At 40.7% G+C, this 27,037-nt stretch overlaps 1 protein-coding gene across 1 annotated transcript in view; it reads right to left on the reverse strand.

Moving 5' to 3' along the window:
• Nucleotides 1-27,037, reverse strand: part of mast4 (microtubule associated serine/threonine kinase family member 4) — a 72,669-nt gene that overhangs the window by 10,677 nt on the left and 34,955 nt on the right. The window contains 18 exon segments of the mRNA XM_026353851.1: nt 49-158; nt 295-417; nt 968-1,069; nt 2,842-2,959; nt 2,961-3,008; nt 3,097-3,229; nt 3,400-3,538; nt 3,635-3,843; nt 4,058-4,149; nt 4,273-4,334; nt 5,342-5,474; nt 5,778-5,879; nt 6,808-7,017; nt 7,108-7,183; nt 7,274-7,410; nt 8,842-8,920; nt 9,592-9,661; nt 12,344-12,432. Of these exon segments, the coding sequence (XP_026209636.1) occupies nt 49-158; nt 295-417; nt 968-1,069; nt 2,842-2,959; nt 2,961-3,008; nt 3,097-3,229; nt 3,400-3,538; nt 3,635-3,843; nt 4,058-4,149; nt 4,273-4,334; nt 5,342-5,474; nt 5,778-5,879; nt 6,808-7,017; nt 7,108-7,183; nt 7,274-7,410; nt 8,842-8,920; nt 9,592-9,661; nt 12,344-12,432 (2,032 nt within the window).

A 27,037-nucleotide genomic window follows, 5' to 3' on the forward strand; every position in this document is an offset into this window, starting at 1 on the left:
ACACAAACCCAGTTAGTCTGAAACTGAGTGGGCAGATTAAGGACACACCTTGGAGAATCTGTGAGAACAAGAGGAGAACTGCCGCAGCTCCACGTTGAAGTCTTCATCATTTGTATCGTCTTCCTCCGTCTCCAGGTGATGGTATCTCTCAGAGCGAGCTGGGAAGAAGCACAAGTGCCACAAGCTGACTTAGGCAGAAGAAAACTTAATAATTAAAATTAGTGACTTCTCAATTAAGGCATAACAGGCTAGAGCTAAATCACTTTTCGATATGGACTGTGTTAGATAACTCACTGTCGAAGTAGCTGGTGTCATCTTCAGACTCCAGCTGAGGAATAAACTCAGCCTTTTGCCTCAACAGGCCGTTCCAGTCCAGGTTGTGGAAGAACGGATGCTGCTTCACTTCAGCAGCTCCACCTGCAGATGGAGTAAACACAGATCACTAAATGCTGGGGATCCACACTGAGCAGTTCACATGAAGAAACGCTGACCCCAGTTTTCTCCAAACTGATATTACGACCATAAATTATGCAGAACAATTTCCCGCCTTTGACCTTTCGTGGAATAGGAAGAACCTTTGTGAATGGCAGCCTGGTGAAAGGGGGATCTAGATAGGAGGTTCAGCTGCCCCCCTGCAGAACTGGCTACGTGCACCCCTCTGATTTAACGCCTTTGTCTCAGGTCATGGACACTTTTACAGCACATACACATTTGCAATGCATCCAAGAAGATTCATAGACTGGTAGGGGGATAACGGCAATTGATCAGAGAGAGGAGGTGAGTAGGCCACAGGATAAACTGCTCTGCTGTTCGATGACCTCATTTCCTTCCCTGATGTCTTGGAGTAACGAGCGGTGCTGAGGTGGCACTAACGGTCACATGGGAATTTATGGTAGCCTGCTGCGCCTGTCTACTCATAACCGAGGTTCTGGCTGTGCCACATTTTCTTTGCTCTTTGCATTAGTACCTGCGCCCATCCTCTCCAGAGGATTCTGCCTAAGCAGCAAGGTGATGAGCTCCTGAGCATCAGGGGGCGGCGCATCCTCTCCCTCGGGCCAGTTGATCTCATCTGGAAACACATGCAACCAGTATGAATTAAAAAAAAAAACTCCAAATACAAGCAGCGTTTGTAGGTGTAGACACAAGAGCAGCAAGAAACTGTTAAATGCTTTGAACTGAACAAATTACACATTTATTGGTCAATATCACAATGAGGAAACATCTAAATTAGTATGTAGCATTGAATTTGCTCTTGTGTGTCTAACAAATAATTATTAATTCCTACAGGAATGATCCAGTTTCTTTAAACATGTTAGAATTATTATTATTATTATTATTATTATGCTAACATCTGTGAACATCTGCTGCTATAGAGATCATTTTCACTACCCGTTGGGCTAACTTTGCATTATCACTGCTATTAGCTGCTGTTTCTCCTTGAAATTCAACGTGTTATGTTTTATCTAGCTAGACCTGAGAGATACCCATCAAGCATTTGACATGTGCATCCTCCTGCTATAGACAGGAAACCTAAGTATAGTACTTGTTTTCTTATTAACGGTTTAATCCTACAGTAGCCTGAGGGCTAAAATGTGTCTACTGTGCCCTCTACTCTACTCTACTCTACTTTGCTCTGCTCTACAGTGCTTCTTTCAAAATAGTTGTAAGCTGTAAGCATAAAGTTGAATGAATAAGCAATGAAAGGGGGAGCGAGGCCTGTCTGTGTCACGCTGATTGTCTGCTCTGTGCACCGTTTGTCCCCAATTTTAATCAAATTTGGGAGGAGAACTATGAATATGTATGTGCAGCCTAAGGCCATGGTGGCATGTATTCAGTGTGTTCAGTCCTCTTTAATTAACAGCCACTCTCAGAGGCTTGGTACAGTTTGATTGAGAGCATGCAGAATTAGTCATGGCATGCCATTCATTTCCATGGCACAGATAGGAGCCGTTATCCGGCAACTCCTCAACAACACAATTCATCTGAGCCACACAGCTGACAAGATAAAAGCTCTCGTTTTCAAGATTAGGATTTTCTCTGTGCCGTTGTCATCATGAGACTACAAGAGGGGAGGTAACATCATCATAATATTAAAACTTCACTTGTGATCTAAAGTCAAGCTCAATCCATTTACTGCCATCTGTTTATGTCCTCGCCCGCAGGGAAATCTCAGTCTTCAATAAACTGAGAAAAATGTGCAGCAACTAATTCCATGTGGTCACTATGCAAATGTTTAAATCTAAATGAGGTTTGGGAATTTCTCCTGATGTGCTCAACAGAGTCCTCATGCCAGATGCTATCAAACTTTGCTTAAATCACCTCTAGCAGGAGAAAATATGTCTAGAAAAAGTCAGCAGTGGAAAAACGGAATAAATAACTAACCACAGGTCATTTTCTCTCTAATATAAACAGCAGAAAGGATGAAAAATCAGGCAGGTAATGGGTTTTGCAAATGATACCTTAACAAAAAACAATAGGTTGCTCAGTGAAATGTCACGCTGTGCACTGTAATTAAAATATTACATGTGCTAAATGTCTGGGGAAAATAAAAAGCTTTAAGCTTGGCTTCAATTAGCAAGGAAATGTGTTTATGTGTTATGATTTCAGAACAGCAGATCGTTGGGGCTAAAATATTAGAGAAATATCACAGAAAGGGCGTCACAAATATGACATCCATCTAAATATCTGAAGAGGGGTGGTGATCAATCTTGGAATTTCAGTCCAAACCTACAAACTTTGGAGAGAGGAGAGACTTTTGTCCATTTCCTCTTTATTGGTTTCATGATTTTTCTTTTTTTTTTTTAACTTCCTCATGAAGTGATGATAATAGGCAACACTGACCGCTGATGACCTGTCCAAAAAGCTCCTCTGGTGTGTCTCCAAAAAAAGGCACACAGCCCACGAGGAACTCGTAGAGGATGATGCCCATAGCCCACCAGTCCACAGGCTTCCCGTAGCCCTTGCCTCAGGATCACCTCTGGAGCTATATATTCAGGGGTCCCACACACCTTCACACAAAGAAAGACTCGTTTCATGAAGACGTTGGTGGAGATTGTGTTGCCAAACTGTCCATCTCTCTGGTTAAATCATGTTTACCTGCTTATCTGAGAACTCTCTGGCGTCTTTCTCGATATGTCCCTCATACAGGTTAGTGGTCATGTTCATCAGCCCAACTTTGGACAACCCAAAATCTGTCAGCTTGATGTGTCCCATTGATGTGACCAACAAGCTGTGAGGAGCAGATACAAGAAAGAAATACACTTGATCTGTTGCCTATTTTCTCTCTGTGTCTGAATACTTTTTTAGACAGTATCATAAAAACAATGAGCTTAAATATCTAAAACACTGGAGCTCAAGTTACCGCTGATTACAGCTGATTTAAAAAGTGGAAGGTCTCACTTGTCTGGTTTAAGATCCCTGTGGACGATGCCGTAGTTGTGGAGATACTCCAGAGCCAGCACTGTCTCAGCAAAGTACATCCTAGCCATATCCACAGGCAGAGGGCCCATGTTCTTCAAAAGGGTGGCACAGTCTCCTCCTGTAATAATTTCAGATCACACACACACAGGCGACATTGTTGAAAGCATATAGCTTTCAGCTACAGCACTATGCACTAAAACACCCAGCTGCTGACCTTCAACATACTCCATGACCATGCACAGGTGCCGCCGCGTCTCAAAGGAGCAATACATGGACACCACGAAAGGGTTCTCAGCAAAGGTGAGGATGTCTCTCTCCACAAAGGCCTGTTGTATCTGGTTCCTCAACATCAGGTTCTGCTTGTTGATCTTCTTCATGGCAAACCGCTGCTTCGTTTCCTTGTGTCGAACCAGATAAACAGCTCTGTGGGTAAAAAGTTTTACCAGTCAGCTGAGGAACAAACTAATCTTAAACACATCACGTTTATCATCTAATGTGTTTTAAAGGCAATTATTACATCTTTCAACAGAGGAAGGGAGATAACTTGGAGAATAGGTCTGAAGGGATTTGTTGGGGCCACAGCATACTCTCTCCTATCAGAGATTAGATAATCTTGTATGGGATAAGATTTCCTTACCCGTAGGCACCATTGCTGATGAGTTTTGTCATCTCAAAGTCCAACTCGCACGGCTTTCTCCGGGACCTCAAGGCTGTGCTGAGGCTGTGAGACTGGGGGGCAAGACGTGAGACAATTGGCAAACAAATCAAAAAGATAAAATCTGCATTATGCTGTTGTGCCTGCGGTGAAGATGGAGCAGATCAATACAATCATATATTTCAAAATGTGCTTACAGAGTCATCCGTTTCGGGGGTTTCTGCAATCCCACTGTCACAGCTGGTCAGCTGAGCTATTTCTGCACAGAAAACAGAAACGTAAATCATGAAAATGTATAAATGCATCCATCTATATGTTTATTGCACAGCTTAGTGCAATTTAAAATGCTTTACAGGTGAAAAACAATGAATCAAACTGTGATACAACAACATTTGGGGTTAAATTAATAGTTGCTTTTATATAATACTGCCCACTACAAAGAACGTTTGTTCAGCAGGGATGTTTTTGAAACAAGGGAACTCTAAATGACGAGAAATAACCTATAAACAAAAACAACAAAGCAGCAGACATTAGCCTTTATTCACCTATTAGCTTTGAGGTGCTGACTCCAGGATAATCTGAATTGAGAATAAATGGGGCGGAAATTAGATGTGGCAACACAAACAGGCGTCTGACGCTCATTTTGAAAACCACCACTCCAGAACAAGTGCTCATTATAAACCACCTTGCATCTTTTATATTTTTCTGTGCAACCATGCTAAAGTGCACGTGTGTAATTTCACATGGGGGTGTTTGTCTCTTCCCTCGAGAGCCTGTAAACACATTTCCACTGCTATTTAACATCTGTCCTTCCTTGCAGGTTTGCTTCGGGCACACAAGGAACTGGGCAAACAAAACTCAGGAGGCACTCAGGGGAAATAAATGGAGAGATTGGCTGATGAGCCAGCCTGTGTGGATCTGTATAAGGTCTGTGGGGAAGCCATTTCTTTCTAATTAGTCATAATGAATGTTGTTGGTTACGGAATCTGGAGAGACGGAGGGTCATTAGAAAGACAGTCTGTTCGGTACAGGACATTAGTCAAGAGTATGTTGTGTCCTCCACAGCTCGGTTCTTTCATTCCTCCACAGCTTCGCCACAACAGTTACCAGACTCAGCACATAAATGAAATAGTAAAAGAGCACAATCATCAATCAGGACGTTCTCACTATTTAATTATGAACGCCACTTGAAACAGTCCTAACCAGGGTTGTTTGTATTTTATCACGTCACTGATAATAATAATGATGATGATGAATCTCCTGTACCTTCCAGAGGATCTCTTGTGAGTCCCAGCTGGCTGATGATGTAACGAGGGATGTCTGTTTTGATGCCCTGGCCCTCTTTAGCGTGTCCTTCAGCAGCCTCCAAAAGGTGGTAAAACTCCTCGGGGTCAAACTCCTACAAAACACAGTTTTTACGTATGGTGGTATATGAGCAGTGTGTAAGAACATAATGAAGGTCATGGACAAATCTGTAGTTTTTCTATCAGGACCTTTTCTTTATCAGGACCTTAATAATAATAATAATAATAATAATAATAATATTATCATCATCATCATTATTATTATTATTCTGTCCTTTTAGCTCTGTTTTTGGTCTCTACTGTCGCCGACCAGAGCTAAAGACATATAAAGACTGGACAGTTAAACACACAGAAAGGATTGGTCATTTTAGAGGAAGTTCAACGATATAAAAACGTACCAGACATTCCAGGAGTCGAGCAGGTCGGGCGATGATGATGAGGATCTTCTTCACCAGTTCTCTGATGAAGTTTACCTCCTCACTTTCCGACCTCTCTGTGGACTACACAGGAACCAGAAAATACACAAAATCTCATCATGAATTGGTTAAAGTTGAAGTAAAAATACTGCAGGACTCTCCTTAGTTCCATTTTTCAAGTCTAGTCACAGCACTATGAATTGTTGCCATTGTTTTGAAGGTTTTAGTTTTTAAGGTGGAAATCTTGAAAACTGGAAGGAAAAATATTGAATCTGCTGCGCCTTAAATTCTAACCTGTTTCCCAAGATGCATCACTCTTCCTAATTCACACATAGATGAAAGCTTTAAATGACGTTAAATGACTCAAGGACAAAGATAATACAAGGATAGCTGCGACTTAAAATGGCTTCCAGCGATTTTCCATCAGGACTAGAAGCGTCACGGCAGCTGGAGCACACTACACTACACACATACCCTATGGTCCTTCTCTATCACACACCGTGGTGCATCTCAGAGGCGTCTCTCCACTCCGCACTACTAAAAGAAATGCTCAGAATCTATTTCTGAAGGAAGCTACTTCTGATAGGCTTCTAAAAAAGCTAAATCCAGAAATCAGGTAGTGCTTTCCTCACGCTGTTCCCCTCTGTAGCCTTTCAGGTACAAGAAACACTGGTTTTCCTCCTGCTAACATGATATATATGTGAAATAATTATGAGGATAAAGTTTTATTTATTTTGTTATCCAGATTACTAGATGTGTTTAAAGATTGTGAAAATACTTTTAGAGCAGCCCTGATTGGCAGCAACACACCCTTAGGTTTTTCAAAGATCAACGAGTGAAAATGAAATAGTTAACGCTGTGACTTCAGTGTAGTTGTAACACATAAGGAGCACATATTAGGGCCACGTCCTCCTGATGTTAACATCTAAAATGGTGCCTCATTAAGCCTGTTTTCAAAGATGAGACATGCCTCTCCCCTCCAAAAACCTCTGGTTTCTTCATTTATGCTCACCTCCTGAACGAGCCTCTCCAGCTTGTCAGTGAGTTCGCAGAAGTAGCTGGAGGTGATGAGTCCAAGCCGACTCTTCTCCAGACAGTCACGGGCCAGTTCAATTATCTGGTGGTGGGCAAAGCCGAGCACGCCATCTGCCAAAGGGAGGACGATCTCTGGAGAGTTGCTGCGGATGATCTCCTGAATCTTTTCCTCCATCTGAGCTGTGGCCTGCAGCAAGAAGGGGAGGTGCAAGTTTGGTAATGGATAGAATAATTAATGCCAAGACACAGGTGCAGCAAACTTGATGTGCAGCTTTACCTTGGGAAACCGCTCTTTGTAGACGTGATTCATCATAATAATCTCATGGTCGTAACATGATGGAGATCGTCCAGGGCTGAAAATTAGAATGGACTCAATTTAGTGTCTGAGTGGCACCAACGTTATGCACTAAGTTAATGTTCCATTTATGGAGGGATATTAATACCTGAGACTGCGTGAACGGGGTCGCATTGCCGTCGCTCTGCGGCATTCATCCCCGGAGATGCTCTCGGTGCAGAAGTGCTTGGAGAGGAAGTGGAGTTCATCAGGAGTGGGCTGGAAGGGCAGCTGGTGCAGCTTCTCCTGTGATGAACAGGATGACTGGAAATGATACAAATATATATTCAACATGAAAAGAAAAAAAAATAAAGATGGCAATTTTTATATGGATTTAAAAAAATAATAATGCTAAGAGACAAATTAATGTTCTCTTTTCAAATAGTTTTTATTACCATTCGTATGTGCACAATAAGTATAGAGCTACGAGACTACATTTTGATTATACTGAGGTCACTCCAATAACTCCAATAATCAGACTGGAATAATGTGTTTTTATATGTCACCTCTACAGTATGAGCATATTTCCTGCAGTGATAAGTCAGTGGGCTCCTCACAGGAGGAGAGAAACAACAGAGGGAAGGTTACTGGACAGATGAGGAAGTCGAAAACCAGAGCAAAACTGGAACTAACATGTCAGATATTGAAGATGTCACAAACATTAATTTATCCAATCAACACAAAAAAAGACTGGACTCAGTTAAACAAGATTAAAGCCTAGTGTTATCCTGATTCTATTTCTCTAAAGCAGCCTAAACAGCCACAGGTACTGTGAAGTTTTCAGTTTATTAAACTAAGATCTACCACACTGTTTCTAACTCATGACTTACATCGATACTGAAACAAACACATGCTTCCTTGGATAGATGGTGTGAATAGCAGGAAATGTACACCACGCAGAAGGCCGCCTCAATCAGGGGCATTTTCAATACTCTTGATACTAATTCCTGTAAACGTATGTGTGCAAGTGTGTGCTTCCTAAAAACCATTATGCTAATATATTTGAATACAATACACAGCCACAGGAAGTAGGCACAACAACAAAGAGGAAAATGGGGAGTGTGTGTGTGTGTGTGTGTGTGTGTTGGCATATCAACTTTTGTTTGTGCACAAAGTCACTACAGTCAGACATAAATATGTGTGACCAGGACAAACATGACAAATATAATATAAGTTTGGTGTAATTAAGGCTGAAGAATATATACCACACATCAAATTGACTGAGTGCAGCTTTGATCCTAAAAGAACTGAGCTTATAACTGTAACTTCCACTAGTGACAGTGTCTTAAAACCTGCAGTAAGTCGACGTTTACAGCAGTGACCACTAATTAGGCCAATTATAGTGACAACTGTTTGTCAGCTTTGTCAAATGAGAGGGTTAACATAATGATAAAGGTTAAAACGCCCACTCGTTGCATGCTGAAGTCTATATGGTTTAGTTTTAAGGAAGAAAAAAAATACTTTTCATGTTTAAGGAATAATAAGATTCTGACTTTTTGCCCTTTCATGAATTTAAGACAAACTATCAGATGATCATTTTAACTTAATATCTCTGTTAGTTTACTGATCTATTCTGGTGCTATCTTTACTTCTGTTTTTTATTTTAATAAATTAGGGTGAACTGAACATGTCCTGTTTTGCCAGCTGGGTCAGAAAAGGTGAATGTTTGATGCTCACAGAGACGGTGGAGCTGGGCGTGTTTGTTCCATATCCAGATGAGGGAAGGGAGGCCAACGACCAGCGGCGACCATCAGTCCTGTCGTACAACAGCAAACAGAGAAACGTCACATTCAAAGTCCATCAATAAAATGTCTATATAAAGTTTTAGATCTTTATGATGCTAGTCAGTCAGCGTTGTTGAAAGACAAATTATAAAAACTGTGTTTAAAAACATGACACACAATTTGTTTCCATGCTTGTATTCAAAATGGGTACGAGCTCCTACAGCCACCAATGATGATATGGTTACAGATGAATGTGACCTTTCATTTGCTATTGATCTAAATGAATTCTATCAGTTACACTACACATGAGAGCAGAAACAATAAATGTAGAAGTGAAACCAAATGCCAGAATGATGTATAACAAAACGCCTGGATTAAATGAAGGGGCATATGAAGTATAAAATGTGTCTGGGGGAAATGTGAGATTATGAAAATTAAAGGGCCTGGCATGAAGTTACCTGTCTGCTCTGTGGCAATGACTGTGGATTATAATAAAAATGTACAATTACAAGATATAATGCTGAGAGATTGTATAAAAGACATTATTGATGCTGTTTTGAAAGCATAAATAGTCTATTCACAAAGATATTTGATATCTGTGTTTGCTGACACTAATAAACAGCTATATCATACGCAGAAGAGTCCACATGGTCTACACTGGCTGATTTTTTTATTTGCAAATTAAGTAAATGTCCGTTTTTACCTTCGTGCAAAGGAGAAATGAGCAGAGGCACTGGGAGAGAAATTTCTGGGACTGTCTTGTGGACTTGTTCCTGCAAGAAGAAAATATAGAAAACAATGACAAACTGCAATAAACTGCTGCAGTGTCATGAATCCGAGTTGGTGTCATAAATATGTCAACTAACAAAATACTAAACCTACAAGTAAATGGTATCTGGTCAGTTTTACTTCATTGAAAATGTTATTAGTACATAAAAAACTGCACAGTAAAATATGTACTATTAAATGTTTGTACTACGATGGAGGAGCTTGTTCACAGAGAGCTGAATGAAAACCACTGCTGCAGCTAAGGTATATCAAATACATTATCCTAAAGCACAAGGTGCACAAGGCTATGGCGACGCTCGGTGCACTGGCAGTCGTTTATTTCGCAGTAATGACATCAACATTACACGTTTCCATAGTAAGAGCAAAGGAAGATGAGCTTTGACCCATTTGTTTGTAAAAACCTACAGGTTTTCATTGAGCATTCAGAGATGTTGTTGCAGCACACGGTGTAGTTTAAAGAACTTTTCCACAGATCGAACATGGTTGGACTTTTTAAAGAGATGGTGATTTGCTTTGCAAATGTGATAACTGTAAACGTGGAGAAGCCCGACAGGTACATAACTTATCAAAACCGCCTTGATGTTGCTATAAAAGCTCCAGTGCTACAGAAAAACAGGTCTCTCTCAGTTCAAAACAGTTAAACTTCAGGAAGTGTAGAGAGGCAAAGCCAAAGAGTCTGTGCACAATTTACGTGTTAAAAATATCAGACACACAACTATGGGACCTTAAAAGTAAAACATCCAGAACAAATGGGCAAGAATGTTATTTTAACAACAGGACTGGCATTAAGAAATGGGTTAGATAGAGAAGGTTTTAGTGCCCTGGACATTAGAAAAGGTTGTATGTTGGCTAAGTTACTGTGAAGGTAGGCGGTTGGGTGTAGGAGACAGTCTGTGTCAGACATGTTCTCTTGCTGGTTCCGTTTAGTTTAGGCAGGTGATGGTTCCTGCAGAGCATGCAGGAGCTAGAACATGGCACCAACTGTAAGCTGCAGAAGTCAGTGTTCAGTTCACAGAACAGCGAAGCAGAGCGAGTCACATGATAAGTGCAGCATCAACAAACCTGCTTCCTCGCTGTGAATTCTCCAGAAAATGATCGACTCAAATCACACATAGCTTCACTTGGATATTACACAGACTTTGTACTGACACGTTAAGTCGGTTTAATGTCCATTACGACCGATTCAGACGTGTGTGTTCTCACAAAAAGCTCCTACGGCTGATTTCTAGTTAACATGTCTGAAAACAGCTATCGTCACATGAGCAAAAAGGAAAACAGAAGCATAAAATAATGTATTAAGACTAATAAGTTATTTTTTTCAAGCACTATTGCTTTAAGAGCATCACGTGCACCTAAAGAAAAAGTATTTACATTAAGTTAAGCTGTGCATTAACAGTTAAGCTGCAAGATTCCCCCACCCTATATATTCTTTCACTTGCTGACAATAGAAGCTTTAGGCCACTGAACAAATTATCCTGTGGGGACTTTCTGAAAAGTCCCAATTAGCTGTTGTGTTTCCACATGCGTGGTGTAAAAACAAACCTACAGGATGGTCCTGCATTAATCAAACATAATTACATGCTTCACTAGAGGAGGGGCTACACCGTAAATTAAGCATAAGCTACAAGGCCACCACCCCCTGTGATGATAAAGATGGGCCCTTTTCTGACTGGGGAACAGTGACAGAGCCATTGAGTCGTGTTTGTGATGAACGTCGCCTATTTAATTGGACTACACTCTTAATCACAGCCAATTACAGATGATAATATCCTCCTATGGGAGTTAAACTGCACCTGAATAAACAATACAGACTGACTGCTGACAACATTGTCTGAGAGGAAGAACATTGTGTTTAAAAGATAATTAATGATCAGGAACAAATGTCCGATTTGCGAAAGCTTCAGAGTTAAGACCAGAATTCAGAAAACACACAGATCTACGTAGAACGTGTCTCAATTATCGTGCTCATCTACGCCATATGTCATATCACTGCAGTAAACTGAGCTGAAAGAATCGTTTCTTACCTTTGGTACCAATATTACGCCTGAGCCACAGTGTCAGGTCATCCCAGAGCTGAACACATTTATGAGCAAGAACACTGTGGCTTTCTGACTCTGAGTCCATCTTAAAAACAGCTCATTCGTTCGGTTCAAACACAGACTGAACACTGAGTTGTGGCTCCGCTTTTGCTGACCAATGTCAGGAAATAAAACGCCCTGTTGTAAATGAGGTCTCCCCTCCCTCAGCTCCTGTGCATTTCCTCTCTGCAGGCCCCCACTTCCTCACCCAGCACAATCGCTGCCCCTCGACTCGCCACTGTACGGAAAAATTCTCAACCAAACACTACAGTTCTGAGTGTGCTTTGCTTTCTCCCAACCTACTGTGCGTTGTTAGGGTCAATTAACAATATTAGGTGTGTATTTTTCTAGGTTTGACATTAGTTTAAAGCCATGAGAGAGAGATGATGTAGAGATGTTGCTGCATTTTCCTCTGCTGTTTTCCAAACTGGAGTTTTTTTCTTTGCAATATACAATGGACTGAATTCCTGTCAGAGCACATTGTGAATTAATGGCTCCACCTCTGTGCCCCAGTGTGCATGTTTCTAACACTGTGGCAAGAAAACAGTGCATGCACATTACCCGACACGCGCACACACACACACTTACCTGTAAGAGATGAGAGAGGGGAGTGAGGTCGTGGTAAACCTGAAGACTGACCGCTTCCTATTAGGCTTTTTCTGTTGCTCGTTCTGCAGCTGTAAAAGCACACAAGCAAATATTAGACAGGAAATGAGTTGCTACAAATTTAATTTTAAATAGCAGGAAAAGTCTTAACTAATATGCAAAAATGACACAAACAATTAAACTTACAATGTCTTGTGGGCAACTAAGAAAAGGTAACACTGAGGATACAAGAAAACCTTTATATACCACAGTAGACTTACAAGAACCAGTGCTGGTGGAAGCAGAGATAGACAATTTGAATTTCAGAAGAGCCCGAATGCCCGATCAATAACTTCATAATAACTTTGATGACGTTCACATCAAATCGATCAGATCTAGAGTCATGAATCTGCCTAATACAGCTGCTGCAGTCTCACAGTGTGGTTGTAGACTCCTTGTTTAGTTTTACGTTATACACAGTGTCCAGATATGTGTATATAAATGTAGTTAGGATTCAATAGCTTATTTCCAATCAAAAGCTCAGATGGTTAAATTCTAACCCCAGTGCTCATATGAAACATTCAAGCTTGAACTTGAACATCACGTCTGAATAAACCTCTGTTTTATCAGTGTACAGTGAGTTGATTAAACTGAGAAGAAAAAGTTCAGAAGAGCAAGCAGAACCCTTTCTGTGTCATCGATAAACGAACAGTTTCACTTACTGCAAACACTTAATTATACGCTATGACACAGCCAAAACATGTCCTCAAAGGACTGCACTTCCCCGGGTAGCGTCCACGCTTTGCATTCAGCCTTGGTTTAGTATGAATAGCTTTCAGAATACTTTAATGTCTGTCGGCCAGGACTGTGACTCATGAGGAGCTACTGTGATCATCAACATGTGACTCATAAATGTAGCCCAGTTTTTAACCTTGAGAGAAAAATTAAATTTTTTAACATCAAAGCAGCTTCAGTGTTCAATGTCCCGATTAGTCTTGGGTTTACATTTTTAAATTAGAGGCCGTCAGCGGAGACGCATAATGCCTAAAGAACATGGATTCACTTCAAGGTCACAGACTCAATGACATCCAGTTACATAACCTCCTCAGAGAACTGAACCACTTCAAACTGGGTTTTTAAGATGCTATTCAATAATTATTTAAATCCTGAGCATAATACAAACACTACAGAAACCAATGCTTTCTCTAGCTCTGAGCGCTACAAAGAACTTTTATTAAGAATAAAATGACAACAGTGCAGCCACATGATCAAGTCTTTGCTGTAGTTACAGAGCCACCATTTATGCTGCAGAGACTCGGTCAGTTAGTGAGTCATACAGAAGGTGCAGCTTGCTACAGTCTGTGTGTTGTTTCACTGATCGCACATAATCAAATGGACATGGGCTTCTGCAACAAGGTGCATGAGCAGGCAACACAGCTGCAGGCGTCACTGCAGAGCCCAGACAGCTTCATGGTCACATCAGCAAAAGATGAGTGAGGCAACAAAAATACATAAAATATTGAGAGTCCTGATAGTTTATAAGACTGTTTTGTTACAGAACAGTCTCATTACTGTTAGTAACAAAACAAATACTACTGTTATCACTGCACACTGTAGATTTAGTAGACTGACACACACTCGACATAATGTTATCAAGGCCAGACGACACACAAAGAACTCTTTATTGAGCTCGTGTTAGTGTTTACGAACTGAATATTTCCCATGAATTTGATGCATCATTAAACAACACCAGAAATATCAATGAGGACAAGATATAAGCCTTGTTCTTGCTCATTGCCTAAACAATTAGCTACATGCTAATGTCAAACATGATGATGTGTAGATAACAAAGAATAAACGACTACGGCTCAGCACAACACCCACAAATAAGAGGATGCAAACTTTTGATGATTCTCAAGGTTGCAAAGCAAAATATCTTCAAGCAGAGATGACTAATGTCAGGAGAAAGATCATTTCTCTGCAGGATGTTGAGAACCTCACATTTGTAGCCACAAGAACTTACAAGAAGGTACAAAATTTAACAACAGGCAAAACCAGTCATGTGCAATTTATAAATTTGAATGTACACCTGCAAACTGTGAGTATATGGTAGGAAACACCTGTTTAGACAATGACTGGCAGCACACCAGTGAAACAACACACAGTGCTGGTAGTTCCCTGCAGCCCTTTTTCTGCTCCATTGTCGCACCAAATCCAAATTAATCTCCCTAAATCAGGAGGGAAACCCTGTTCGACTGAAATCCTATTCATCCTTGTTTACTCAAGCAGTTTTTAGGGCTAACCCCAGCAATCAGGAGTGTCGACACATGCCATGAATCATTTATCATGTCGGGAAGGGAGTGAATAATATGTGGTACACAGGTGCTCAGTCAAAGAGGATCAGATTTAACGAGATCTATTTATACCCTCTCACAGTGGATTAGGCCAAGAGAATGCCACACTGGTGCCCAATCAACCCTCTTGTTGCTTCACCATCCAGTGTTTATACCATCATAACTCCTATTAGGCGGCTGAGTGCCACTCATGCAGACATTAAAACAACAACAACAGAACTGCCACAGGTTGTGATGGCACGCAGGTCACAGCCACTCTGGACAGAAAAGCTGAGTGAAGGGAAAATCATGTAGATTTACAGTGAAGCTTTGAAGATGCCATGGCTGAAAATGATAGTGAGAAAGTAGGCCAGTGTTGTATGTATGTTGTACTGCAGATGTGTGAGACTCCTGGACCCGATCCATATGAGGTTTAACAGTCTTGTTATATGCAAAAACCCTCAACCTCATTTAGCCATTATACTACACATCAAATCTCTGCAAACAGGACTGAAATGCTCCATAATAGCAGTTTATTGAAGTTAGAGACACTTCATACTATTGGAAAGTGCTCATTTTACTTTAAATGCTGTGTTTATTTAATATTCTGCGCTGACCTACATTACTGTAACTCTTTTAGTACAAAGTAATCTGAATCTGTCAAAGCCTATTTCTTCAATTTCACCTCGCTTACTTATTTTAGGTATCAGAAGAGACAAAAATAGATAAAACCATTTGATTTGCAACACTATGAATCCACATGATTTCTGACCCAAGTCATCAAAAAGCAATGATTCAATTTATTTATTTATTTTTTTAATTCTGCAAGTTGCGTTCCCCTGTCAGAGCTGTCAGGTGAGCTGACAAAGCGCAATGCCACATAAATTGCTGCTCCTCCCTGACAAGCCCGAATTCAAAGTCAGACATATGACACATACTGCTCTATTAATAGTTTTTAAAAACTTGCTCTTTGCCTAAAAAGCACTGCAGTTAATTTTTGAAGCCACTGAAGAGCAGTGTTTATTTAAACCACTGTTGGTTCCTACATCTAACGTTGTGCAGCATCACTGTCAAGTTTGACTTTGCCTGTTTTTTGGAGATCTCAGCTGTTTAACTCTGCTAACAGTAGCAAAAATGTCCTCATACCACACAGTTTCTAGAACATCTACAATTTCTCGAGTTAATACACATTTTTTGCAGTAGTTTACTGTTTAGTTTTTTTTTACTTTGGGTTCTGGGAGACGGCTGCAGGCTGTAGTGTTTTGATTAGGACACAAAATACTATGCACTTATGTCTAAACGGTATGATCTTAAATGTAAGAGTGGAAAAAAATATATTATTGTGATTACATGATTTTCCCATTTCAACATCTTCTAAATCAGATTTCAAAGTGAAACTGTATTCATGCAATAATGCAAGATGTCCACAACAGCCAGTATTTCATGTTAAGCGCTTCTGCACTATAAAATAGGTCAGGATGGGGATTAAAAATAAATATCAGTATTATGGGCTTCACCAATACCATATACAAAAAAAAAAAAAAGGGTCTACACTCAGAACTGATCCTACAAAACTGGAAATGTCATTAAAAAGTTGAAAAAACAACCACAGCATTCTGCAACAGCAGCATCATGTTGTGGAAAATAAAGTCTAAGTGAAAAACCACAAAGAAGGAAACTATCTCAGCATTTCCTCTTGCCTTCAATTAATTAAAAGGAATAGCATTAAAGAAAGTATACATCCTGTGTAAAGAACGTGAAACTGCCTCAACAACAAATATTCAATTACCATATGACTCACAAAGCAAAGAATACACAATAGGCAAGAAGGGAACACCCAACTTTTTCTTATTGCCTCATATAACAGCTCAGCTGACCTACTGTAAATATAAGGAGAACATGCCTGCTGCCACTCGCTGCTCCAGAAATTGCACGTTAAGGCGTCCGTTTAGTCGGAAAAGAAGCCTTTCACTTAGTATTTAAGAAGACTGTAAGAGCAACATACCATTTTAGAGAATACAAAACATGCTGATACTAGGAACTGTTCTGAAAGTTACCTTTTGGACCTGCGCAGACGAGCTCCACTGAAGAAATGTGGCATGTTAAAGTTGGACAGTACTGTCCACAGACTAGGATCTGACATTGTGTCCAAGTCATGCCAAAGAGGGAGCTGTAAAGGGGGCTTCTGAAGACCTGGGGAGGAGAACTGGTGGATTTCAGGGTTCGGCAGGATGCGACCAGCACAGCAGTCCTGACAAGTACTCCTACCAGAGCTCTCCTTAGGTCCAAACTTCCTCTGCACGTGCACATCTGCAGCCAGCTGCGGCATAAACACGGTGGCAGAGAGGACACACTGTCCTCCCGTCCCCAAATAAAAAAAAAGTAATCCAGTGAGGATAATGAAAGGCACACAGAGTGTGTGATCCAGGTCAGGTGTTGACAGACTCCACTGTTGCAGGGATATGACACCTAATACCAGCTGACTTTTTGTTTTCCTGTTTCACTGCGACTGTGTTCTGTATCCCTAACACTCACCCAGCTCTCCTCGCTCAACATGCATCATATCATGTAACAGGCATCTACCACTTTACATCCTGTGAAGGGGGGGGTTTGTGAGACAGAGGGGTACTGCAGATGCTGCTGTGCAATTGCTGCTTGCACAAACTGGCACCCCTCCATGCATCCAGCGTGTCACTTAATTAAACAAGACCCATGAAAAGGAAATGCTGTGTTTTTGAAAGCATTTCTTCAGTTCCTGCATTAATTCCTCCCTCAGCTGTTCCCTGCATGCAGAGTCCTCATTCATTTGATAGGAGCCTCACCTTAACTTCGTCACCTTTGATCCTTGGCTCATGTTTTCTGATCTACTCTATCAGCAGATAAGTAATTCTAGGAAACAGGCTGGAGGTTTGGAAATTCATCCAGCTCTAGAGTAAAATTAGTTAGATGTAATTATAATATATCTAACCTTTCAGAAAAGTTTCAGACTAATGTAACTCATTAAGAAGAGCTGTACTCAGAGCGTGGTCTTTCAGCAGTTCAGTGATGAATTTGACTTTCAAACCCTTCATGTGTGAGTTTATGAGTGGCTCATAACAGCCGCCAGCAGGGAACAAAGTATGTGGACAAATTCTCTGAAGTAGCTGTAAGGACTACGTACACAACCATATTCCAAAGCAGATAAACCATGACAAACCTTTCACAAAGAATCCAACCTAAGGACAAAGGATTGATTACTTATTTTCCTGACTATTCGACGCAGCAAAGACACTTAGCCGTGGTGCTAACAGAGCTGCGATGGGAGCACCTCTGTTAGTCTGACGTTTCTGCAAACACATGATCGATGCCGCACGCTATACGCTTTCAAAAATCCCCAGAAAAACATTCATCTCGTCTCTGCTGAGCTTCAAGTCATAACTGAATCAGCCATCAACTTCATCTCTGCAACTAAAAGAGAGATAACAACTAAACGACCAATAGAATCTGCTAAGGTTCAATATTTAGTTTGAATGTTTCTGTAGCTGTTTCTCTGCCACAAAAAGTCATTTTAAAATAAAACATAACAAAAATACATTTGTTTCAACTTCTCTAATGTGAATATTGGCTTATTTTCATGTGATGAATTCTGAATTTTACATAGTTATTCAGAGAATACCAGCTGTTTAAATATGTCAGGGAAGTTTATCAGTAAAAAAGTAAAATCAGCTGATAAAATAACAAATCATCGGTTTAATTTATCAATAAAAAAATGTTCAGACAGTTCAAAACAGCCTCTTAACACGTCACATCGCATCTGGTAGAGCTGCAACTCATGATTATTGAAAATATTAAACAACATTAGAAATAAAACAAAGTACAGAACAAATTATTACATTTCAACAGCTGAGTAGTTGATTCTACATCTGTGACAATGTATGATTTTAAAAGTAGTAGCTGTTTCCAGTGTGTATCACTTATTTCATCAGAACATATTTATTAAGTTGACACGTCTTCATATACTTTTATGTACCATACTTGGCAGAGTACAATATAACAGACCACATATAACTGCATAGCACAAGCTCTGTTGTCTTATGTAGGTCATTACGTTGGGCCAAGACCAGGTGTCTTGCCATATTCTGTTTGGCCAGTAATAATAGTGAGCAGAGAACACAAGAGCAAAATGTGTGGTTCAAAGACAGGCTGAGAGTTTCACTAAGGAAGTGCACAGTCAGACCGAGAACCATCAGGATGCTGCCTGGAAGCGATTCAGAAGCTCAGGACGAAAGACAGAAAGCGAAATCGACAAAGGAGGAAAACTGCAATGACTGGCACACCAATGCTGGCTCTACTTACATGTACCTCTTCTGTAATAAAGTGTTATCAGAAGCCATTTCAGTCATCATAAAGTCTGTCTGGGTGTGTGTGTGTGTGTGTGTGTGTGTGTGTGTGTGTGTGTGTTCATTCCCTCACAATGGACCCGTCCGTCTCCCGACAGGCCGGTGTGACAGCCTTCGCTCTAATTATGGCTCTGCTCTGCTTCTGCGTTCCACATTAAACCGCCTGAACCATCGTTTCTAAAGTCAAACTTGCAGAGAGCAGCAGGAACAGGGAGGTCAACGGCAGTGCTGACATCACCAGCAGAGAAATGTCCGCTGCTGTCCTGTCACTGACTTATGACATGTTTCTGTTAGATCTTGAAAATAAACATTGAAGACAAGTATGTTAACACTGAGATAGCTTTTAAAAAATGCTGTACGCCCACTTTACCGTCATGAATCAGAGAGGATAAAATGCATTTGTTTATTTAGCACCGATCTGTTGTCGTCCATAAATCCAGGGAAAGGTCAGCGCTCACATCCAGACGCCAGTTAACACTGGACACTGTGTCAGGGATTGTGCACTCTCCTTTAGCTCTGTTTTGGTCTCCACCAGCTCTTAAGAATATCTTGCTCCACTATATGTGTATTGCTAACACAGCAGGTTAGACTGCAGACCAGAACATGAAAACAAATAAAAGACGGTGATGCACCCTGAAGTAACTGTTTGGCCAGTCTATCTGAGCATGTCTACGTGCAACACCTTTCACTTACAAGTAATTGCATTGTTAATATAACATTATTGATTCATTTTAAAATGTGTCTTGAAACTGTTCTGAAAACTAAAGCAGTCTTTGTTTGCCCTGATCGTCCCTATATAAACCATGACACAAAGCTCTGAAAACTCTGTGTTTTAGTGAACGATTGAATAAAAACTGAAAATATAAATAAGTAAAGAAAACTCAACAATGAAACAACATCTCCACATTCTTGTATGGAGCTGACTCACTTAAATGCCTGCTCCACTTGACTCTCTATGAAAGCTGAGCAGAACAAGAGGAGAGCAGAGGTGACAGTGGTGGGTGTTTCACGCTATTCATTGATACAGAATATTCTCAAAACCGAGTGTTTTGAATGAGCTGAAAAATAAGTTTCATTCCAACCATTTCTGCGTCAGGAGAAGGAGCCTGAATGGCCTCAATCTCTTCTGTAAAACATATACACGCGTCTTGTCCCAATATTTCTCCCTTTAGGTTGAAGTAATTCTCCAAATCGACATCGGTTACAGCACAAGAGGCGTCTGCAAAGAGGTTCTTAGAATTAAAGGTATGTGAAAAAAATAGGTTAATTTATAAAATATCAGGATTAGAGTTTTATAAGAGAAAGTTAGCCTCTAACTACAGCTAGTTTCCTTTGAGTTCATGTCATGTCATCACAGGTTGCCTTTTTCCAGCCATTTCTGCAGACCTCAAGTGCTTGAGTGGTTAACCACTAAGTAACAACTAAACAACAATAAATCAAAATGGTTTTCACCTTTCTAACCTGTTTGTGAGCCTAAATGAAGCTCATCTAAAAACAAACACATTCCGAGCTTCATGGTGCCGTTGGAGGAGATGACGTGCCATCTTAAACATCACCAATGCACGATGACCCTCAGAGAAATAATCCTTTCTGTGACACGAGGATCAACGTCTTGATGTTCATAAAATAAGCTGAAGCTCTACCAGCAGAGCAAACAGATTTTTTATAATAGTTCATATAAATATATATAAATAAGGTTGGATGTGGAACCAATAATGAGGAACTCTGCTTTCAATACTCTTGATTCTTAAATGAATCACTCCAGCGGGAATCAGACAGATTGAGACCATTCCTCACTTTGATGTATTGCAAATGCCACAAATCCTACTTAGCACATGAAAGAGAAGCATAAACCTCAGAACAGAGAGAAGCGAGATGGGGGAAGGGGGTGACACCATCAACATTATATAAGCACCGTGTCCTCTTTTCAATGTCAGATGATTTTAGGAGGGCAAACTGAATGCACAGTTCCAGTCTTGTGACGCATGAACACAGGATTGACCCAAACATGCAGCCTTTCAAAACAAAAGCAAAACAGCCGCGGTTGAAGAGCTCTTGCTTACCTCCAAAAATGAAAAGCGTGCAGTGGGCTGCACGGACTGCACGGGCTAGTGGGAGTGGGGCTCAAGCTTCGGGGAGTGAGGCTGTAAGTTAAATGGAGTGTAGTGAATAGTTGACTTTTATCGCACACAGGACAGAAACCCCGCCGCCCTCCCCACACACTCACAAAGCCCTGACTCATGCCTAGATGAAGACAGCAGCAACATGAAAGCTAGAGAGTAAATGTTCACTGTCAGATGAACAAAATCATGTTTGAAGAGCAGGCTCCCAAGGCATCTGTCAGGTTCTGTGGTTATTTGACATTGAGAATGGTTGAACTAAACAGATTATTTCAAATCTGACTAAAATGAAACAGGACAAACACTGAACGCTTAAAATAATACTAGAAACTATTCAAATTTTACAAAGGGAAATGTACCCGGGTGATGCCATCATGGAGACCAATGTGAACATTCAGCAGTAGCACTGCAGAGCTGTGGGTCATGAAGAGGTGGGCAACTTTTACTGCAGTGACTCCACAATAATTCATCTAAAAATTTACTGCTACAGAAAATTATCAAACAAACCACAAACAAAATACCAATGAGCCAGTCTTACAGCAGGTTGAGTAGATTTCTCATGCAACATCCTGCTGCAGTAAACACTTCCTAGGGCACCAAATGTATATTAATCCACTTAGTCCCTTTAAAAGCTCAATTCCCTTCTGCTTTAGGTGTTTTTGTTAAAAACTACAATGTCCAGTAATGTTGGGAACACAGTGAAGTGATATGTTTGCTATTCTTTAAGCAGAACTAATAAGAAACACAATTTATTAGTAAGATTCACTGAAGACTGGTGTAAATGTTTGTGTAATTATAAATAGTTATTAGAAATGAATACCAACACACTGATGAATAACGTTTTTTAAAGCCAATTTAATGAAGCCATTCTCTCAGCTGCACATTTTAAAGCCTCTCATGGAGGGAACCATAACAAATGCCTTGCTGACCTAAATAAAAAATGTCAAACAAATGACTGTGGCTGTAATAAAAGGTGAAACCTGCAATGTAAACACAGAGGCGTCAGTGTTTCAGTGCTTTTCACTTCATTGATTACATCCAACAGTCATCACAGGTGTGTTATGAACGTGTGTGTGTGTGTGTGTGTGTGTGTGACGCCAGCCAAGCATGTTGTGCAGTTGCGGCACTCCTTCGCGTGACACATTATCTGTTTGTCTATCACACACACACACACACACACACACAAACACACACACACACGTGCATGAGAACATAAATGTATGAAACAGGCTCACAGTGACACACGACACAAGTAAGCCGCTGTTGTCAGGCTGTGAAGGACCTGACTTCAGACTTCCTGCTGCAGATGCTGCTGCTGCTGCTGCTAATGCTAACGCTGCACAGAGCTTAAAGCAACAGTGAAAGACAGCAACACAAATGACACAGACACAGATGAAGCTGCACACTCACTGCAGAGGAGCAGCCTCCCCAGTAGGATAACGGAGGAAAATACTCACTCTAGCGTCAGCCCTGGAATTCTCAGCCTCTCCCGCTGGGCTTTCATGGCTGAACTGTGCTCGTTTGCTCTATTGTGGTCATGATATGCATTCACGCTGCCTGCCTGTCTGCCTGCCTGCTGCCCCCCCCCCCCCGCACTGACAAAGAGCCAAACCCAGCCACCACAGTGCGATGAGACGGATTGGTTTCTCTCCCCCCACAAAAAGGGAGGGCTTACAAAGAGGGGGCTATGGTTCTTGTTTTGGTCTTTCCACGTTCCACCTTGAAGCTGTCAAATGAGATCCTCCGTTGCCTGCGGAGGGCATGGAGGCAGGACAATAGCCCTTCTTCCCTCCCCTAATACACGCCCCCTGCTCCTTCTGAAACGCATGCACATTTGTGTACCCCCCCCCACCCGTAACTCCTCCACCAGCTGGTGACATGCTACATAGCAGAAACGAATGCACTAAACTGAATCTACACGCAGTCACCTTGACAGATGCTAACACGCCGCACGTACGGCACGATGCGATGTCACCACCACCACCACAGGGATGATGTCATCTGCAGAAGGAAAAAACATAATGCAGCACTACCTGCCAGTCCACATCAGTCAGTGTCATTCAGACATCTTAAAAACCCAAAAAGGAAAAACAGAGAAGAGGAGCTAAAAATGCAACGGATTGCGGGTTTTGTGCTTAAATTGAGGAGGAATGGGTGAGTTTGTTGTGAGTGTGGAGTCGAAAATCAAGTCAAAAAGTATAAAACACATGATGATGCACCACTCCCTGCAGGGATTTAAAACCAAATGAAATGTCTAAACCACTGCACAACAAAAATGTCTGTTCTTCAGATCATTTGACAGCACACTCTGAAACGTGACGCTGTCAGACGTGTAGTTTCTGCACTGCAGCTTCTCCATGTTTAATGCTTTTGTTCAACCTGGACTGATTTGAGAGCAGAAAACAGTTTCCTGTCTCACTGAGTCCTTCAGTATGCCAAAAAAATCTTTATTAGGAGCCACCAAGAGCTGCATTAACCACAAATCAAATCAAAAACTCTTAAAACAGTCAGACGTTCCAGATCTACCAGGTCAAATGTTCATCTGTCCATTATCCTCCGCTAGTTGTCTAGATTCAGTTAAATTGAGTTTTCCAGGTTAACGTTTGTTTTTAAGTGGAATAAACTTAAAATTGAACATTGAAATGTAAAATCCTCTTCAATACGTCCAACAATCATTAATTAACCATTACCACTACTGGTGTGTGAATGCTGTATGATTACAGTCCTTATAATTACACATTTAAGTGCCAGGTCTCAGCATTTGATTAACGTACACACCACCCCGTTGGTTCTCCAACCATCTCTATCCACTACTGATGTTAGTTAGCTTAGGTGTTGTCTGCTGATATCAGGAACAACCTAAAAGTTGGTTGGTTAGTTCCTAAAATCAAAAGTTAGAAAACCAGGTACGCAGAAACTCGCAAAAGACCTTAAAAAGGACATGAGGAGCGCAAGGTATATGTCTGACCAGCACCTGCATAGTTAAAAACCTCTTTGTCTGCACAGGAAGTCAGGTCAGGTCAGGTTGTAGCCTCAGAGTGTTCGCTTCATACTGCAAAAATACTGAAAAGACTACTACTACTGTAGAGTTAAGATGAAAAATCTGTCTCTATCACAATTACATTTGGTGTTTTTTCTAAACAGACACATGAACTTAAAATGTGTCCCTATAAATCATACATCATGTGTCTGTTGGGGCAAAAACCTACAGGTATGTTATGACGAGGCGATTGACTTGTTAGTCTTGTTTTGTATGTTTGGAGGTTGGATTTGGACAAAAAGCTAAATAATCATGTGACAACATTTGCAAAACAATAAAATGTAGTAAAAATGAAACTACTGCACTTACAAAACACAGATGACCTACAGTCCTTGAACACCTCACATGCAGTGCACATGCTGTTACCAGCTCTAAAGTGTTGCTGACTTTCTTTCTTAAGGTGGAAGTGGAGGTTTGTGTTTTACTTTCCGAGCTGTTACACCCCAAGCTGCTTATTAATTCATCAAGCTGATATATTGAGAAACATTATCACTTCTTTAAAGTTGTGTTTGACGTAGTGTTTTGAAGCCGCGTGCTGGGGAAACTGGAGGCACCAACTCTCTGAGGATTTCTAAGTATGACTGAGTATTCACACTGAGCACTCACTTGATCCTTTAAAGAATATAAAACATTTGATTACTGCAACCTTAAAGTTCCAAAAGGTAAAATGCAAGAGTGCAACACTATAGGGCATCAAGCGCTGTCTCGTTTGGATCATTTAGCATCTTTTAATTGAGCTCTGTGCCTTTTTAACTGAATTCTTCTTAATCCATTCAGCAGGATAGAGAGGATGTGGTACTCCCAGTAGACCTACAAGTAATGAAGACAGATAAGGATTTGCTACCAAACTGTGTCAAATTACTCGTTTCATAACTGCGATCATACAAGGGAAAAGTTTGGATTGAGATTTCCTTCCTTGCAGCGACAGTAGGACTTGGCTGATAAGTTTGTGTGCCAGACGGAGGATATATTTCATACTTGGCAACAGAGCAAATACTGTGTCTTTAAAAAAAGTCAGGGAGTTGTGCAGCTATAAATTCTCAGTAAATGGCTAACCCCTGACAATAACTACTTCTGCAGAGATCAAATTCATAAAGTATGGCTGACAGCATCTGCTAAGTTGAATATCACCATAAAAAGACTGTGTAACCGAGCCTACAGTCAACACATCCTCTGTAATATCCTGTTGCACGGCAAAGCAGCTGATGTAGTTGGGCAGCTTTGGTACCTTAGAGCCGAAGCTGCAACAGGCTGTGTTATTCTGCTGATTACCACGAGAACTACGAGTCAGATCAAACAAGGTCAACAAATCCAACAGGTGTGTCTTGAGCTGCCAACACACACCAATGATTGATTTTCAGTAATTTAATTGGAGCTGGCACAAGACTTCCAGCTATTAAGGTCAAGCTATAAATATGTTCCAGTAATCACTCAACTAGAATGACTCATGTTGACAACAACTTCACACATGACATCATCTAAAAAAGGTACAATCCATCACTGTTGTGGCTGCGAAAAGGGAATTACAATAACGAATGGCCCTCGTGTGGAAGTACAGAGTTTGCGGAGAAGGTAACCTTGATAATTAATTGTTGACAGCATGTTAATGACATCAAATGTTCAGTAGATGGCTCCCTGTCACAGGAAAATCTATGTGAGACTTCAGTGCTCTGCGTTTGACAAACGCTGAGTCAAACAGATGGAAACACAGTTTGAACCTTCTTCTCTGAGCTTTGATTAGAGGGCATACAGATGATGAAGTGTGGCAGCGTCACGTTACACGTCACTATCACTAAACAGTGTCAACATTCAACCTCACCCACATGTATGAAAACACGTCACACAGCAGTCAGACACATTTCCTAATGCTCACTTTTCTTATTTCCAAGTCCATTAGCTATTTAAATAACATGCAATTCATATGAATTTTGGCATTTCCAAACACCATTACTATAGTTACCAAGGTCATTAGAGCCTCCGGTGCTCTAAATATATAATAGTGCACCCTGTTAGTAATGGCTCACCTTTATTGTAGTAGGTGTCCCCTAAGTGAGGCAGCAGAGAGAGCAACGAGGTGTCAAGAATAAATCATTGTCCAAAATAAAATATAGCAAAATTAGACAACATCAGTGTCCAGGGAGTCTTTTCTGCCTTCATATGGCTTAAAAGCTGCATCCCACAACAGCAACATCTCAAAGGCTAAACAGAAATCTCTCTTTACATTACTCTACTGTCCAACCTGCAATCAAAGCACATTCATCAATGTTTTAATCCGATCTAAACCACCATACGAAAATGTACAGTAGCTCATATTTATCGGTAGTTAGACAGATACAAACAAAATACACATGCTCAAGTTTCCAATCACCACAACTTAGCCTCAAAAAAGCTAATTTAATTAAATAAATGAACAAATAAGTGAGACACCAAAGTGAAAGCACATTAAAATAAGGTCATCAAGGTTTCGTCAATGTAAAATATCAGAATCTCAAACAACGAGAGAATAAACAGGTGGGAAGTGAACTAGACATGTTCCATCCTCGATAAAGGAGAAATCTTTAAATTACTTTCATAACTACTGGGTTTAAAGCTTCACAGAGAGCCACTGTTGGCCATCCACAGGGAATCGAGATAAAATAAGAATCAGAAGATATAGTAGATATAATATTAACTGCACATATCGCTGCTGACTGCCAAAAACGCTGGACCAGCTCGAGAAGGAACCTACAACCCGCGACAGGTGGTGAACAGTAATTAAAGGAATCTACTCAAAGGAAAAGAAGACTTCCATGTGGAGAGCACTGCACACACTAACTATCAAAGTA

Source organism: Anabas testudineus, chromosome 12 (assembly GCF_900324465.2).
Source record: "Anabas testudineus chromosome 12, fAnaTes1.2, whole genome shotgun sequence".
Classification (NCBI taxonomy): domain Eukaryota; kingdom Metazoa; phylum Chordata; class Actinopteri; order Anabantiformes; family Anabantidae; genus Anabas; species Anabas testudineus.